Source organism: Zalophus californianus, chromosome 5 (assembly GCF_009762305.2).
Source record: "Zalophus californianus isolate mZalCal1 chromosome 5, mZalCal1.pri.v2, whole genome shotgun sequence".
Taxonomy (NCBI): domain Eukaryota; kingdom Metazoa; phylum Chordata; class Mammalia; order Carnivora; family Otariidae; genus Zalophus; species Zalophus californianus.
Genome location: NC_045599.1, coordinates 39,147,115 through 39,164,264, shown reverse-complemented (window position 1 = coordinate 39,164,264; position 17,150 = coordinate 39,147,115). Strand labels below are relative to the sequence as shown.

General features: G+C 42.6%; 1 protein-coding gene across 12 annotated transcripts in view; it reads left to right on the top strand.

The window, feature by feature from the left end:
- PPP2R2B (protein phosphatase 2 regulatory subunit Bbeta) overlaps positions 1–17,150 on the top strand; it is a 445,076-nt gene that overhangs the window by 238,519 nt on the left and 189,407 nt on the right. Inside the window, exon 1 of one of the 12 annotated variants that reach the window (XM_027605536.1) lies at positions 8,769–8,903. The exons of the other annotated variants lie outside the window; for them this stretch is intronic. Within the exon in view, the coding sequence (XP_027461337.1) occupies positions 8,882–8,903 (22 nt within the window). The 5' untranslated portion in view covers positions 8,769–8,881. Of the gene's footprint in view, positions 1–8,768; positions 8,904–17,150 lie in introns of those variants that run through there. 12 annotated transcript variants of the gene reach the window in all.

The window sequence follows — 17,150 nt, the reverse complement described above, 5'->3', positions numbered from 1 at the left end:
TGGTCCACTCAGTTCATATTATTATTTCTCTCCTTTACCGAATGCTTTGTCAAGACAAGTGAAATGACACCTGTAAACCTCCCAGAGAATTGAGAAAGAGTTGGCTTCTCTGCACCACCCCCCATATTATCTCTTTATCTGCTTCAGTGGCCACCATTAGGGTCAGGCAAGTTTTCTGGGTCTTTGCCATCATGTGATTGGGATCCTAAGAGATAAATGTCAAGAAGTAGGAATTCAGGATGCGTCAAGTTGCTGATAATTAAATGAATTTGTGGCCTCCGACAATCAGGTCTAGGTCACAGATGAGCCGCTCATTTTGGAGTCCCAGCGTAGAGGAGCTGGCAAACACAGCTTTTCCCTGAAGCTGCATCTGTATGTATAATCTCAGTTTGTTGGTATCCTTCATGAGCCAGTAAGGTAGCCTTTAAATAAAAAACCACTTTCCAACCACTGCATTTTTCTCCTAAGGCATAGTTTGTACTCTAGGCATAGATGGCTTACCGAGTTCCACAGCTGTCACTGAATTCCTTCCACAGGTTAATAGCAATACAGCACTGAGGCGGAGGGCTCTGGCTGGTACAAAAATTCCAACTTCTTAAGTAAATGGGGAAGATCTTTCTGCTTTGAATTTGCAAAACCACTGATTTTTGTTGCAATTAGGGAAAGAAAAGCTACAACAGGCAAGATTTTTTTTCCCCACTTTTAAAAACAACATTTAAGGATCCCAGTTGTTTTATTGGGCTTCTCCAGTTCCAAGAGTAGGGGGGCAAGTGTTCCTTGAGTCAGTACGCCGTCATTGCTGGGTAAAGAAAAGAGTCCATCTGTGGTCTCTGGGAAGGTGTGCAGATGAGTCTGCTCATGTGACTTGGGGTCCCCAAATGGTTTCCCAGTCTTCAACCTTCCATGTCAGAAGAGCCATAGATATTTTCTGAGTGCAGTTTGACCTGCATTCTATTGACCTAATCATTTGGCTAATCGCTGCCTGCAATTAAATCCTTCTCAATGCAATAAAGTTAATCTCTTCTCGGCACATAAAATCTGACCCCCACAGCTTGCGAGAGAATTGCTCTTGTTTATGCTATCATCTTGGGATCCTACAGCCTTTTTTCTGAGGGCCGAAGCAACTCTTGGAGCTTGAGAAGTCACACCCTCCTGGAATGAGAGTGTTACAATGCTTTGCTTCCTTCCCAAATGCAAAGCCCCCACCAGGTTGCCTTGTCTCTACTCAGGCTCATTTCTTCTCTGTTGCCCAGCACAAAGTGTGAACCACTGAACATGACACTTTTCTTCAAGCACGTTGCTTTGGTTTGTTGTCAAGGTCGTTAGCACACTTGACAATTATTCAGTCGGTCCCTTTTTGTTCCAACTTGAAGAGATTAGTGTCCAGTTCATCAATAATTTCAAAAGGTCCGCGGGCTCAGCCATATTTGCAGCTCAGACTGAGGCACTTCTCATTGCTCCTGAGCAGAAACAACATTCAAAGACTCATTCATTCACTTGGCAAATACTTACCGGCAAGTCGAGGTGTTTCCAGTGGAACTGCGAAGGTAGTTGGTTGAAAAGGCAGTGGGTCAAGAGTCGAGGGAGAAGGCAGGCACCAGAACCATGAACTCCATGCCCAGATGGGCCTGGGCTCCAGTTCCTGTGCACCAGCTGTGCATCATGTTACCTGGGACAAGTTCATGATCTTGACTAAGCCTCAATTTCCTCATGATTAAAAAGAAATAAAAATAGTATGTTTCTACTATTCCACTATTTCATTGGGAGGATACAATAAAAACTAAAGATGCCTAAAATAATGCCTGGCACATGGTAAGGGCTCCATAAGTAGTAGCTATGATTATCACTTTATTTCATCCTTACAGCAACTGTGTGAGGTAGTTCCTACTTCCCCCCTACTTTGCAGGTGGGAAAACTGAGTCAAAATAATTTGCCAAAGATCACATAGTTTATAAGTGGCAGGCTTAGACACAGGCGGGCCTAACACTGACATTCACATTCTTCATCATTATGCCAGACTGACTGGGCTAAGATTTCCTTATATTTTTAGGAGCCACATACATTGCTGGGTTTTGAAAAGCCTAATTTGCTAGATTTGTTAATGGTTCAAATTAAGCCACATGACTTAGCTAGAATATAAACATTTTCAAACATTCATTCTGTTGTGGTTTTTTCCTCCCAATATCCAGTGAGTATTTTTCTTCACATAGAGAATTTTTATTAAATGCCTAATTACAACTGGTTGGATTCTCACTTAGAACAGTTCTCACTTCTGAATTTAAATTTAATGATGTGTTGAAATATTAATGACCTTTATCTTTAAAAGTGTCTAAATTGTACTAAAGTTAACAAATGTGGCTGATAATACCCAGCACTATCTTGGAGCATTCTCCCACACGAGGCATTTGCTTGGTCTTGCGTCATTCTAATGGTGGGTTTTATACAGCACTGACAAATACACAGTGTAGGAAAATTTTGCATCACAAATTGCCTGGGGATTTAGTCTCCCCGTACATGCTTTAAAGTGTTCTAATTCAGGCTAAGTAATAATAGCTGTAAAGCATTTAGAAGGATCGACAGTGCCAGGCATGGGTTCTGTAGAGTAAACCTGTTTCTGAAGGAGAAGCAGGATTTAGATCATATGGAAGGAGCAGCCCATCAGCTAAGTTCATTCCTATTCTCTCTGTGTATCCTACCTTCTGTGCCATGAACTTTACTCATGGGTTTGGCTTTAGCTCCTTGATCATCTTATTAATCTTGATAGTGAAGATAGAAGTAAAATTTATGAGTCTTGATTCTAATAGCCACGTTGGACTCCTTCCAATTCCCCAGAAGTCCTTTGGGTTCAAAAGACTTGCATAGCTGGTGCTGGCTTCTGAGCCTTGGGGCATAACATGAAGATTTGGTCTCCTTTTTTCTGAGTGTGCCCTTTGCTGAAAGACCTTGATACATTCTTGTCGCACCCCCACCATGACTTGGAATGTCCGAGATGAGGGACAACTGTTTACCAACATGCGGACAAAACCCTACTTAGAGGAAATCCCATGTCTCATCTGGCTAAATAACTTGGACCATATGTTCAGGTCCCAAAGCTTGGGATTTTTCAGAGCGAGTTCAAATGTGCCTATTTGCATCACCTGGGGATATTGAAATTCCAAGCACAAGTTCATTTTCACATAATTCATTATCCTCCCTTGGATTTGGTACTTATTGTGAACTTTGGCAACAGATGGAATGAGATGATGTTCCAGGAGCACTTACTAATTCTTTTGTGCTCACAAATACCCACAGATAGTGATAATTTGCACTCAGATAAAACTTCCAGGGCCAGGCAATGCCCTCAGGTACTCATTTGCCACCCCCTGTGGAGTTCTTGGATAGAATTTAATTATCCAGCAGATTTGGGGGTAGCTCTGCCAGATGTTGGGTACTGACCCAGACATTTCAAATGGAAGGAAGGGTCTGATGCATTCCAGAGAAAAAGAGGGGGAATAGTCTTGGGAGCTGGAACTCTGGATGGGAGAAAAAGGGGCACGAAACAGGGGACTTGGAATTTGTGGTGAGTTCCTCAGAGCCAGTTGTTACTCCTGAAGCCCCAGGAACCACTGGGCATTTGTCAGGGTCATTCTGGAAGTTCCTGTCTAGGACACCCCCCGACTTCTGTTAAATGCCAAGGACCTCAAGAGATAAGAACCAGTTGAGGAACCAGCTTTTGTTGGTTCACAATAAAAAAAAAATGACCGAGTTAACGTGAATGATGAACATACACAGCTGCTCCTCCCTCTGGTTCCAGCACAGTTAAGTGGGGCCACTTGAAACTAACTGGTCCTTGAGTTTGGGCTTTTCTACAGAGAAGTTATTGCAATTATAACTTGTTATTAATGAAATATAGTCCAAGCATTATGGTCATAGCTAGGATTGATGAAATGTGGATTCTGTATCAGGCACTGTGCTAAGCACCTATATACCCCTTTCCTTCTCATAACAACCACATCAATTATAATAGTCCCATTTTATGGATGAGCAAATAAAACTCAGTCTTACTCCATAACTGCCTACAATGCTGCAGCTAGCATGAGGTAGAGGCGGGCAGCCTGATCTCACAGCCTGTGCCCACCATCCTCAGGGCTGAACTTGACTTACTGATGTTGACCTCTCCATCTAAAGGAATCTGGCCTGTTCCCATCTCCACTCAGAGGGTTCAAAGAAGGGCCCTATTCTGTGCCTTGTGTCATCCCTGCCTCGTCCCACCACAGCTGGTTGGACCGGAGGTAAAAGACTGACAAAAAGCCAGCCAATCAATAGACTGGCTTATGACCTCTGATGTGGCCTAGTACCCACCACACCCCCCCCCCCCCAAAAAGCGAAGACTATCAGATTCCTTTTCGGAATTTAGACTAAAAAAAATACCACCAAGGTATTTAGCTTTGAGAGCTTAGGATAAAATGAAGCCATGAGGTCAAGTCAGGCTGTGAAGTAATCAGGCAGCAGTGAATATGAATAAGCACACAGGTGCATTTGGTAGAGAAAGCCTCAGAGAACATACAAGAGCAAAGGAGAGGGGTCATGAGAAATGGAAAAGGTAGCCAGTGGCCCACGATGTTTTTCTGGTTCCAGTCCACGGGGATCCTGTTAATATATAACATGAGAGTGAAGTGGGATAATTTATGTAAATCACCAGCAGATGCCTGATTCATAGTTAAGTGATCGATACAAGTCAGCATTGTTATGATGTTTATTATTGGAATTTTAATGTGATTTGCCTTTTATTTGGAAGATTAAAAAAAAATCCTCTCATTCCCAGTTTACCAAGGTACATACAGCTAGGGAGATGAAAAGACATATTCTTTCTTTTATCATTGAATTAGATTCCTTAATTGTTATAATTTATAATTCAAATTTTAGCTTATGATTCTTAGTTTTCTTTCGGATCGATTCCACACCCACTAATGAACTATCATGGTAGAGCAATGGGGAGCTATTCCCATAATCTGTTTTCCTCCAATCCCCCTTCAGATGCTAATGAGAAGTACCATGGAGACATCAGCCATTAGTATACATGGGCTGGTATAAATCACGGACTATGGATCATTGAGCATCTTTGTTGTAAAACAAATGGCCTGTGGTCAGTTAATCATACAAAGAAACATCTCCAGGGCCTCCTGGTTTTATTCATAACCCCTAAATCCGGTTGCAGTTTTATAAACAGAACATCTGTTAAAATATGCAGAAATTACAGCCACAGTCATTATCAGGAAGCTATATAGCTTTGGCAGATTTTTTTTAAGCTTTTGATGGTAATCTCCTCTGTCTGTGATTCATGCTTTATTCCCATTCTTGCTGAATCTCTTTTGTTCCCCTCTGTTCTTTTGGGTTATAGCACTTTTCACCCAAGACTGAAAAGTGGACATGTGTTGTCCCAGGCTCAGTTGGCACTGTGCCATTCTGCAGCATGGGAGAGTAACTGTAGCCCAGCCTTGCAAAACCATGTATTTCAGGGATGCAATATGCATCGCCTCAAGTAGCCTGAAGGTGAGAAATCCCAATTGGCTTCACACTTGTTTTACTGGCTTTGGACTCTGGTAGTACTGGCATTTAACGAAAGTGAACAGAACTCCCAACCAGCACTGCCCCAAATTTCTCATTTTCTCTTAGTTTCCCTCTACGCTTTGCACCCCTCCCCCCACTCTTAGTTAAAATCTTTACTGTGTTCATATTTAAATTAGCCTGGTAGAGTTAACCTCTTAAAATAAAGACCAGGAGAAGTACAGATAGCCAGGGAACAAGATTTGTCCTAATAACCTAGATTGGCCCCTTCCTTGTTCAGTGAAGAAATCATTATTCCACCTAAGAACTAGAGAATAGGTAAATTTTCTTTAGCAGTGGCTTTGTTCTGTCTGCCACGGAATGGGAATCAGCAACCATTCCCTATGGAAATTGAAAAGTCACCTCTGAGTACTCAGTGTGTCCATCACCTATCCTTACATATAAGGTTTTATAAAGTCCCAAAGTCAGCCTGGTTAAGCCTGAATAGATCTTTCTTAATGGGCCCACAAGGAAAAAAAAGACAATGTGGTAAAGCTGCTAAGAGAACCAACTCTGGGATCAGACAGACATGGACCCGAATCCTGGGTCTGGCAGTCATTAGCTATATGCCCTAGAGGAAGTTAACTCTTGAAGCTGCAACTCTCCATCTAGAATACTCATGCCTGCTTCATAAAGTTGAGACGATTCAAGGAAAACCCAAGCAAAGCACCTAGCCACAGGCCTGGCACATTGTCAATTACCGAGTAAATACTCATTTTTACTGTTGTTATTTTTTATTTTTGCACATGGTTCGATTATGTTAGGTGTTGATTTTAACCTCACTAGAACTTTCTTAAGTATTTACATAATTTAAAGCAATTCATTTGCTCAAGAATATTTCCTAAGCACCTGCTCTGGGCTCAGTGCTCTGTAGAGTAAGGCTTGTGAAGATTGATCCTTGCAGGCATCTCTCTGTAAGGAGCTCGTTGGACAAATCACAGAATGTGTTGGAGGGAAGATCTTAAGGACCATGCAAGTTGTGGGTAAGAGAAACATAACCACCTGGGAAGGCTTCATGTGGGAAGCTAGGGGAAGCCGGGGTTACAAGAGGCGTGACACATCTCTCCAGTGGTGTGCTGTAGACGGGGAGGTTAAGTCTCTGTGGAAGATGAGAAACTGAAGTGGAATGAGACAACAGTGAGGACAGGTGGGGTAACAGAGGCAAGGAATGGGCCTGTTTGCCTTCTGAGGGAATCAAAAAGGATTGGAGGGGAAAAGCCAATCAGAGGATGGAAACCAGACTCCCCAAACCCCTGCAGAAACTGAGGGATCAGAATGGAAAGCTCCCGAGAAGGAGACTGAAAATCAGAGGACTGCCTGCGGAGGGCGGAGTGGTCACGAAGGGAGGCTCCCCCAGAGACCGATGGCTTGTTTGTCCGTTTCCAGGCCTGCAGCCCAGAGAAGCGCTGGTTCTCTTCTGGATTCGTGGCATGTCCCAGTGCTTGTGGCTACGCGGCTCCCGCCACCCTCGGAACTCCAGGGGCGTGTCTTAAGGCAGCAGCTCTCTGAGCTTTCCAAAGGGAAATTGCAGTCATGCGTTAGAGTCCTCAGTGCCAATTAAAGTGTCAGGCTCTGAAACAAATACGGTTAACAAAGATGGGGATAATGTTTTAAAATTAGGTTCTCAGGAGTCCCCCATTAATTTGGAGCTCACAAGACAGTGACTGCGTGTTCAATAAATACCATCTGATGACAGTAACGGCCAGTAGTGCGAGATGCCCAGCAGATAGCTCTCTTCAAACATGCAGGTGCAAATATATCCTGTGATATCGCACTCACCATGAAGGCAGTGTCTTTCAGCTTTACAGCTCTTAAAACATGAATCCCTCCAGAGGCCAGGGAGATGGGTGTCGTTGTCTTCCTCCTAACAGTATAGAAAAGAAACAAAGCAAGAGAACTGGTTTTAAAAATTAGGAGGGTGGATTCACTATATACAGATGCACTGTATAAGGCTCAGTACACTCACAAGCACTGCATAATTAGGTAAATTGTGTAAATACTCAGAGGTGTTTAGTGGAGTAACTTGTGGAAATGAAAAAATTAGCAACAGTGGCATGGATTTTTTAAAAAAGCAATTATTTGCTTTCTGTGATGACAAGAATCCGCAGATGGTGCATCCTCAAGTTCTTGAGTGTCCTGAAACCCTTTGAAGCATGGTTGTATTCACACTACAAATAATAGCCGGTAGGATGTACATGAGAGACCTTTATTCTATTGATTGCAATTGGAACAGTACCTGTTATTGTATGGATCATGGTGCATCGTCTCCATGGTAGGAGAACATAGCAGGGGTGTCGAGAACTAACAAAGAATTCACTCTGAAGATGTTCACAAGAGCTGATTTGCAACTCCACCTTGAAAGGTGGAGTCCCTTTGGGAGAGGGGCACAGGTTGGTGAAGTCAAACTGATCCCATTGCCAACAGTTCTCCATCAAGTTACTGTGTCTACTCCAGAAGACCAGAGTAGACCTTGGCTAATGCAGCAAGTGCAAGATGAGTGCAATCACCAGGAATCCATGGCCTGAGTGAAAGCTTGTGCTTCTTGGCCAGGCTTAGGAGCTGAAGGACATTGAATGCCTTCTGAAAATGCCTTTTACCAATAAAGGCTTCCTGCATATGACTTGATTAGTTTCATTTTCTACCCTGGGCTTGTAGATGGGACTACCCAGATGATACATTTGTTCAGCAAATCCTTATTAAGCATCAGTTATGAGCCAGGTCCTTTGCTAGGCATTTGTTGGTAAAATAATGTGTTCCATAGGTTATCATTATCTTGACTTCAGGGATCTTGTGTTCATTGCCTGTTTCCCCCAAGGCACTTGGCACAGTGTATGACATATAGGGGGCATTCCCTGAAGGGAAATGGAGAGAAAAAGTCAGTCATTTGTAGCTACCAGAGCAGTCAGATGCCAGGGAAGCAGCATTGTATCTCCCAGTAACCTCTACCTGTCCCGTAATAAAAATGGCATGGTACATGGTGAGACCAGGTGGGTAATTTCAAGTTCTGCTTACTCCAGGACTCTGTCATTATTTAATGGCTTGGCTAAGGGATAACCGGTCATATACAGACTTGGAAGCAGGGGAGCAGATCACTGGAGTGCACCCACTTCCCTGGCACATGTGGACCCATCATGAAGATGTCCTTTGTTTCTTTTCATTCCTCGATTTAGTAAGAAGATGATGCCACTGCATTTCTGAAATCCTCTTCAGATGTTAGATCATTGCAGTGCCATTTTTCTGTGGGTGTTATATTCCATCGGTGTACCATCATTCGAGTCAGCAGCACAACCACTGAATGAGCGCCTGCAGTGGAAGAGGTAAAGCAGACACTTGTCAGGCAGCAGCTGGGCAACTGAGTGCCGTAGCAAAATGCACAGTGGCCGAAGTTGGGGGAGCCTGTGTGCTTCCCAATGAGCATGTGCATAGATAAAAATGATAGCCTCTTATGAGGGCAGAGTATTTGTTGTAGGCAAGACACTATGCTAGTAATGTTATGTGTATTATCCCATCTAATTTTCTTAACATTCCTTATAAGGTGGATATTTGTACTAGCTCCAGTTATGAAGAAACTGAGGATATGTTCACAGCCATGCAGCTAAGAGTTCATGATCTTAATCACTACAACTATATTGCTGAGTAAATGTTTAATACAACATGGTTAAAAGAATGGATTGTTGATGGATTCGTGGTTGGATGGGAATGAGGACTTATTCCTTCTTGCCCCTATATTTTCACTTGCACAAAAATGTGACGAGGCAGGGGAGCGGTGGGAAACAGAAATCACTGTTTGTTGGCTTGGTTCTCCTGCTTTATAAATTAGTCCAATTCTATTTGATAGCCTCCCAATTAAACCAATAAATTGGATGAGTCAGTGGTTCTGAAATAAAAATGAAACCACACCATATTAATATGGTGATTAGTCACATCACCAAAATAGAGACAATTTGTAAGGACTGTTTTCAAAGCCCTAAGTAGAAACAGAACGCAATAGGATGTGCAAACATTTGGTGACGGTATTTGGCATTGGAGGAAATCATTCGTGCAATTACCTTTAGATTCTAAGCAAATTGGAAGCAAATAGTACCTATGTTCCTCATGTTTTTCTGGACTTACTCAGCTGCTTGCTGAATTAGTGGGGTTATGTGCATTTCTGAACAGCTCTGTACTTGTCTATTTGACCAGAGGTAAAAAGGAAGTGGGCATTCACACCAACCCACTTTATTTATAGCTCTGCTTTGGCAGTGTTTTATAAAGGGTAGTCACTCCCTTACATCCTGAAGGTAAATGCTATTACACTTTGATTGTAACTACCACTGGGTGGAAGATGTCCAAGTAAGCATGGGTCTCCACTGACAAATGCATGGCATAAGTTTCTTACACATCTTACCTTTTTTAATGAATGTTTAGTAACAATCCACCAGTTTCTGTACAAAGTTCAGGCACTATTTCATTTACTAGTATGAATAAGCAAAGAATAAGATCAATTTTAGTTCAAGTAGAAAATTGACTGTTGCTTAACAAAGAAAGACTAAAGCTCTTTTGTGAAGAACTTCAAACTGTTTTTCCAAGCTAAGCTGTTTTTCTTTTGTGTCCATCCTCTCTGTGAAGCTAAGATGAAGTGAAGTCCAATTTTATTGATCTTTTGGGTGAACAGCTATTGGACAGAGATGAGCCAAAGTAGATTTCCTATGATAGTGTTCCTCAAAATGGTGTTCAGAATTTCTTGAGATACTTGTCAATATGAAATTCCCAAGCTCCATTCAGTATCTACTGAATCATGTCTACAGTGGTTACCTAGTAACCTGTATCTTTTCAGGTTCACCCAAGTGAATCTGACTAAGTATGAAGACCAGTGAGCAAACTGGTCTTCCATTTCCCGAGTTCAACTCTTCCTTTTATCTCAGCATTGTATTTGTAGCCTATTCTAGCCCTGGAAGCAGGAGACTCAATTCATTTAGCTTAGTGGGCCACTCTTAGGTCCTATACACTGTATTTATTGCTAATCTTAAACATCTACCAGCTGATTAAACAATTCCTCTTGGGAACAGGTAGCAATATTGAGTAATATTTAAGAGCACAGACTCTGGAGCGAGACTGCTTGGGTTTCGGTCCCTGCATGCCAATTTAAAGTGTTGATATACAGACAAGCATGTGTGTTCTTGGCCAGGTTGCTCTATGATCTTAACATCTCTAGACTTTGATTTCCTCAAATGTAAAGCTAGGGTAGCCATAATAACTGACTTCATAAGGTTATCTTGGAGATTAAATGAATCGATTAAATGAATTGGTCCTTGGGATCTGTTCTTTTCATCTACAATTGCTCCTTTTGTTATTTTGTCCAGTTTTCTGGCTAAAAATACTACCTAAATGCTGACAGCTCTCAAATTCCTATCTTTAGTCCATTCCTCTCCTGAACTCCAGGCTTACATATCCAACTTCTTGAGACTCTTTACTTGGATGTTTACTAAAACATCTCAGACTTAATATTTTCAAACTGAACTCCTGATCACATCCTGAACAAATCTTTTCTGCCTGCAGTGGTCCCTTTTTCAGGTGTTGACAATTTCCTCCTTCCTCCCCTGGCCAGAAACCTTGGAGTCATTCTTGACTCACACTCCACGTACAATGCATCAGGAAATCCTATTGGCTCTATTTTTAAATTCTGCTCAAAACCCCATCTCACTTCATCGCTTCCACAGCTACCATACTGATCCAAGCCACTATCATGCATTGTGTAACAGTCCCCTGCTCCCACTTTTGCCTCTGACACCCAGATCTGTTCTCCATACAGTAGGCAGTCTAATTCCCATAAGAATTTAGGTCAGATCCTATCACGCCTCTGTTCATAATTTTCCAAAGACTCTCCATCTCAGCATAAAAGGATCCCTACGGCACGTATTGAATGGAGCACTGGGTGTTATACGCAAACAATGAATCATGGAACACTACATCAAAGACTAATGATGTAATGTATGGTGATTAACATAACATAATAAAAATTAAAAAAAAAAAACCTAAAAAAAAAGGGGGGGTCCTTACAGTGGCCTGGAAGGCCATTCATCATCAGCTCTTCTGTTTCCTCTCTGACCTTACTCCTGCTGCCTTCTCCATGCTCAGCAGCCTTCTTGCACTTGAACTTGATGCTTGAACTCACCAGACCTCAAGGTCTTAGTGCTGGCTGTGTCTTCTGCATGGACTGCTCTTCTCCCACATACCTGCATAGATAGCCAGTTTCCTTCAAGTTTTGTCCAAGTGTTGTCTTTTCTGTGGAGCCTTCATTAAGTAGCTGTTTGAAATTGTAATCCCCTTCTACCTTTGGCCCTTCTGATAGGCCTGACCTCTTATCTGCTCATAGTCATCTTTAATATACTATATATTTTACTTACTTATTGTGATTGTTTATTAAATATCTCCTTCCACTAGAATCGATGCTTCAAGAGGATATTTGTTTTTTCTGTTCATTGCTGTACCCCTAATGCCCTAAAACAGTACATGGCATATAATAAGTGTTCAAATATTTGTTGAATGGATGAATGCATGAACAATTTGGACTTGATTAGAACATGGTTTATAACTTCCCACAGGATTCTGCCTTGGCTCTTAGGATATTTAACATTTTTTGTCACACTGTTGGTTAGGAATATTTTGGTTACCAGGCTGAAAAATCCTACTAAAATTTAATCACAAATTTGGCACACACAAATGAAAAGTTCAGAAGAATGCTAACTTCAGGTAAGGCTTGATCCAGAGCTCAGCCAGGCCACCCTGGTTCGACAGTCTCTCTGCTCCACTTTGTATGTAGACCCAGCAGCTGTTTGCAGGCTCTTCATTTGTGGTGGAAAACGGACTAATGTATTACAGGGTTTCACATCTCCTTAAGTCCTTAGGAAATATATCGTAACCTCTCATTTGGTTTGTTTGGATTCCATGCCCAACCCTGAGTCTATTCCCTGTACTCAGTAAGATGGACTGCCTGGTGGACTCAAGCCAGTTAAAGCCTAACTCTGATGTTGAGGGAAGGATGGGTACTACCCACATGACTTGAGGGTGACAAGGGGGAAAGCCAGGGGACTGTTGGCAGAAGAAGGGAAGAATGGTTGGTTGATGGGGAGACAACTGATGGTCTGATATAACAGTAATGAGTACATGCTTATTAAGTTAAATATGATAGCATAAGGTTTGGGGATTCAAGCCAAAATAACATATGGAAGAACTGATGGATTTCTTCATTCATTCAAGAAGTGGAATAGCATCTGCAAAAGCACAGAGGTATGAAAATGTTTGACATGTTTGGATTGCTGTGAGGAGTTGGTGTGAAGTGGGTGAAAGTAATATATTACAATCTTCTCAGCGCTGCAGCAGAAGCCTGAACCTAACTCTCATTGGTCCAAGTTGGAGTATTTTTTTGTGCTTGGCCCAATCACTGCTGAGAGGGGGATGGAGTATGCCAATTAGCTCAGGCCTTAAAGGCACACACACATACACAGAGCAGATTGGATTCAGAAAAAGAAAAAAATAGGGTTTTCTTAACAGAAGAAAGGGAAATTGATGCTGAGAAGGTATCAGAAGCAGAGAAAGATGTGTAAATCCTCTCCAAATAGACCAGTGAACCAAGATAGATCAATACGACATAGTCACAATTTTAAAGTTATATGACATTGAATGTGGTGCTAATGTGAGATACGGTGTGAGAATTGCAAAACTCCCTGCCTGTTCTTCTTAGAAACACCATTCTGATTCCACTTATCAGCTATTGAGTTATATGTGTGTCCTTCCAAGGGCCATGAGCACAGAAATAAGACCAGAACAGCAGGTGACCGGGCACAGTTGAGTCCTCTCCTTGAAGGTAGCCTTTTCTTTATTTTCATCTATGGATTTAAGGAATACTTCGAGTGGAGGAAAGAAAGTATAAATGTTAACTAAATTACGGGATTGGTTGTAAATTTTGTCTTTAGCTCTCTGCTTGTGGATCTAATCAGGGAATTCAGGAGTGTAATTTGAAGGTCTGAGCCTTCTAGAGTCCATTTTATTCAGCCCCTAAGACACCACTCCACATCCTTCTCTTCAGTGCCCAGTGGAATATGATATGGACCACCATAATATAATACTCTACTCTTCTTGGCATCCCAGATTTCGAGAAGGAAATGTGACTGTCTGATTTAGGGTGTTGATGGCCAGAGGAGTGGGGAAAGTGAGGATTAATGCATGAGACTTTGTCCTTGGGAAGAACATTCAGGACTGCCTTAGAGCTCTCAGAGCAGGTGTGCTTGTGGGTGAAAGCAGACACCAGAGTGTCTCTTCGTGCCTGTTCCAAGACTCCATCGTGTGCTCACCCCACTTTGTGCGCATCTCTGTTGCCTTGCTGGCATAATTAAGCACTCCCAATGCCGCTGCCCCAGTTTTTAGTCCGTGGGTAAGGAGAGCTGCCCTCACCCGTGCCAGCCCCCAGCATGTTCCCTTGTTAAATTATGCATATGCTAATGAAGTGTGAAAATCAGCCAAATAACAACTCTTTCTAATCATTTAAGGTCCCAAGAGCAAAGGAGCTTTTTTTTCTCTTAATTTTGGGGTCGTTGTTATGATTTGCAAGCCAATCGGAAGCACAATTCTCTGGGTGTTTCTCCTCTCCCAGTTCCCTTCCACAGAAATGAGGCTAATTGGCATTCTCACTTCTACCTCAAGTGAGAAGAGTCTTCTGGAAAACCAGTGACCTACTGTGCCCTTTTCATTTGCATCTGGGGCCAAATAATCCATAGTTTTACATGCATACACAGAACAGTCCCGAAGGGCAATTAACTAGACTAAATTATTTCCTGCCCCCTGGAGAGTCAGTGTTTGAGAACATCCCCCCAGAGATGGTGCATGCCAAGGCCCTTGTGTTGTGATTACATTTTACCTTTACGTTCCAGTCATCAGCTCTGAGTCTTTGCCAGTCCACCCATTACCCTTGCAGACCTAGTCATATTCTCTGACTTCCTGATCTGGCCCCTACTTGCCTCTCTGATCATCTCCTACACCCTCCTCATCACTTGCGTTGTACCACCTTGGGTCCTTTGGACTCTGCTCTTTGCTCTTCTTGGAAAGCTTTATCCACACATCTTTGTGTAGCTGGCTACTTCCCATCCTTCAGGTCTCAACTCGCTCTTCACTCTTGAGAGAGGCTAACCCTGACCACCTAGTTAATGCTGAATCCCATCCATCATCATCATAGGTCACCCCTCTTTATTCCCTTCAGAGCCCCAATCATGGATTCTGTCCCATCCCTTAGATTAATTGCATCATTTTCCTTGAGGGCAGGGGACTTTGACTGTCTCCTTTGCTACCGTATCACTAGGGCCCAGCCCCTGCCTGGCACACAGGAAATGGGCAATAAATGTCATTGTTTAAATCACTGGTGTTTTTCAAGTATCTCTGAGCAGTGTGAGAACACCTTGTACAAGGTTTTGTTTCTCTGGCTGTTTTATCCTCGATGATTTGTTCCTCCAAGGAGGGGACTTGGTTATATCATCTTTGTTTTCCATGTCGAGCATGCATGTCAGTCATGCTGTTAATACAGACTGTGTTACTTGACTCCCAAATCCTTGATGATAGTGTGTATTTCGCTGAAGGTTTTATAGAGACTGGGCGGGAGAGGTACATCACACACCCCGTCATCTCTTTTCTCTCCCCTCCCCCCCCATGGCTTGCCCGTGTGCCCCTCAAGTTTCAGGTATTTTCTCCCTCCTGCTCACCCACACATTCACTCAGAAATCCTCCCTCCCCCACCTTTGTCCTGAGGAAATCAGCTGTTGCCCTCAGATTCCACCCTACACAGCAAAACAAAAGTCTCCTAGTGATCTGAACAGCAACCACCTTTTGTTCTTCAAGCACACTCCATAGGGACCTGAGTTCATTCCAACATATTTGAATGAATAAATCACAGCATAGATGTTATCTCGGTCCCAACTGATCCAAACCCTTCTTTCATTTTATTCATTTATTCAACAAATACTTATTAATGTTTGTGCCAGGTGCTGGGGATACAACAGTGAGCAAGATTGATTTCCTGATGCTAAGGTCTCTGGGAGAAATTCAGGAGGATGAATGAATATAGAGGTTTGTGTCAGTCTAAACTCCAAAGTAGAGAGGTTTGCCTCTGCTGTTGCAAGAGATCTAATTGTACACCAAAGGACTGGATTTAAAGAATACCCCTTCAGGGGTGATTTTAAAGTGCTTTTTCACATCACCTAATGCTAAAATTGTAGGTTTCTCTGTCCGAACTCGACCTCCCTACTTTGGAGAAACATTCCTCTTACATTTTTTGAACCAGGGTATGCTCAAGGAAAAATTAGGTTTGCTGAGTGTGGAAATGACTGTCATCTCTAAAATTTGAACAGAGGAAGCTGAAGATAAACTGTATTTTTCAGAGCTTCACAGAGGTTTTTTTCTTTCTCCTCCAAGACACATAAAATAGATATCTAAACGCAGTGGGAGCCAGCGTGTGGCTGAACCACACAAGGAAGCCGGAGGCAACTCCCAAGATGCTGCCACAGCAGCCTGGAGGGGAGAGAGGGACAGATTCCTGTCACCAGCTGGAAGAGCGGGCCTCTCCCAAGCCTGCTCAGTTTTAGCATTGCCTCTTACAGCAGAGACTGGAAAAGGAGTAGGCTCCTCTGCACCTTACTACAGTGACTAGGGAGAGGGAGAGATGCAGAGATTGGGTCAGAGATGTTTCTTGTTACTAAAACAGCCTGATCACACCTGTCAAGATGTGAGCTTAAAGAAAAAGGTGGGGGTCAGAAACTGGGGTCATAGGACCTGAACTCTGCCTCTGCTTATGTGTGTCCCATAGGGAGTTGGCTCAATGTTTAAAAAAAATTTTTTAATGAGTTGCTAACATTGAAAAATCACCGTGTTCAAGAAATACCCATATTTCCATCTTCCCTTGAAAACGCTGATCGGCTGGCCACAGTGAACACACAGGCTTTGGCCCACAGCTAGCTGCAGAGGGACAGCAGGTGCCCTCCTGGAGGTCATGTCTGAGGACTCGAGGCTGCCATAGTCTCCTCCCAGCCTGCTCCACTCCTAGCAAAGACCTGCCCCGCATCGGAGCTTGCAACCCCTACACACATGGGAAGGAAAATAACTGAATGGCTCTAAGCACTGTTCTTGTTTGTTTGATTTTTGACAGACATAAAGTTCAATTCTAGACCTGTTAGTAAAGAGCCATGTGGCCTCGGACAGATTGTCCTAATGCTTCCGTTCCTCATCTGCAAAATGGAGATTTGCTATAGTAAGGACTTCAGAGAGTTGCAAGGGATGAACCAAATAAACCCTACAAAGCATTATGCATTAGACTGGGATTATGATAAGCATAAGGTAAATAACAAGTGTCATTGTTGTTAGCTGGGTCATAAAGAGAAGTCTTCTGAGATGGTTGAATTGAAGAACATTAAAAACAAAAAACAAAAAACAACAACAGTTTTAGAGATCCTGTCATCTTACTGCTTTCCAGAGTCTTTTCTCTTTCTCTGAAGACTGGTCTCTCATAAGAAGGGACTTGCTAGGTTACATCATACTCAAGT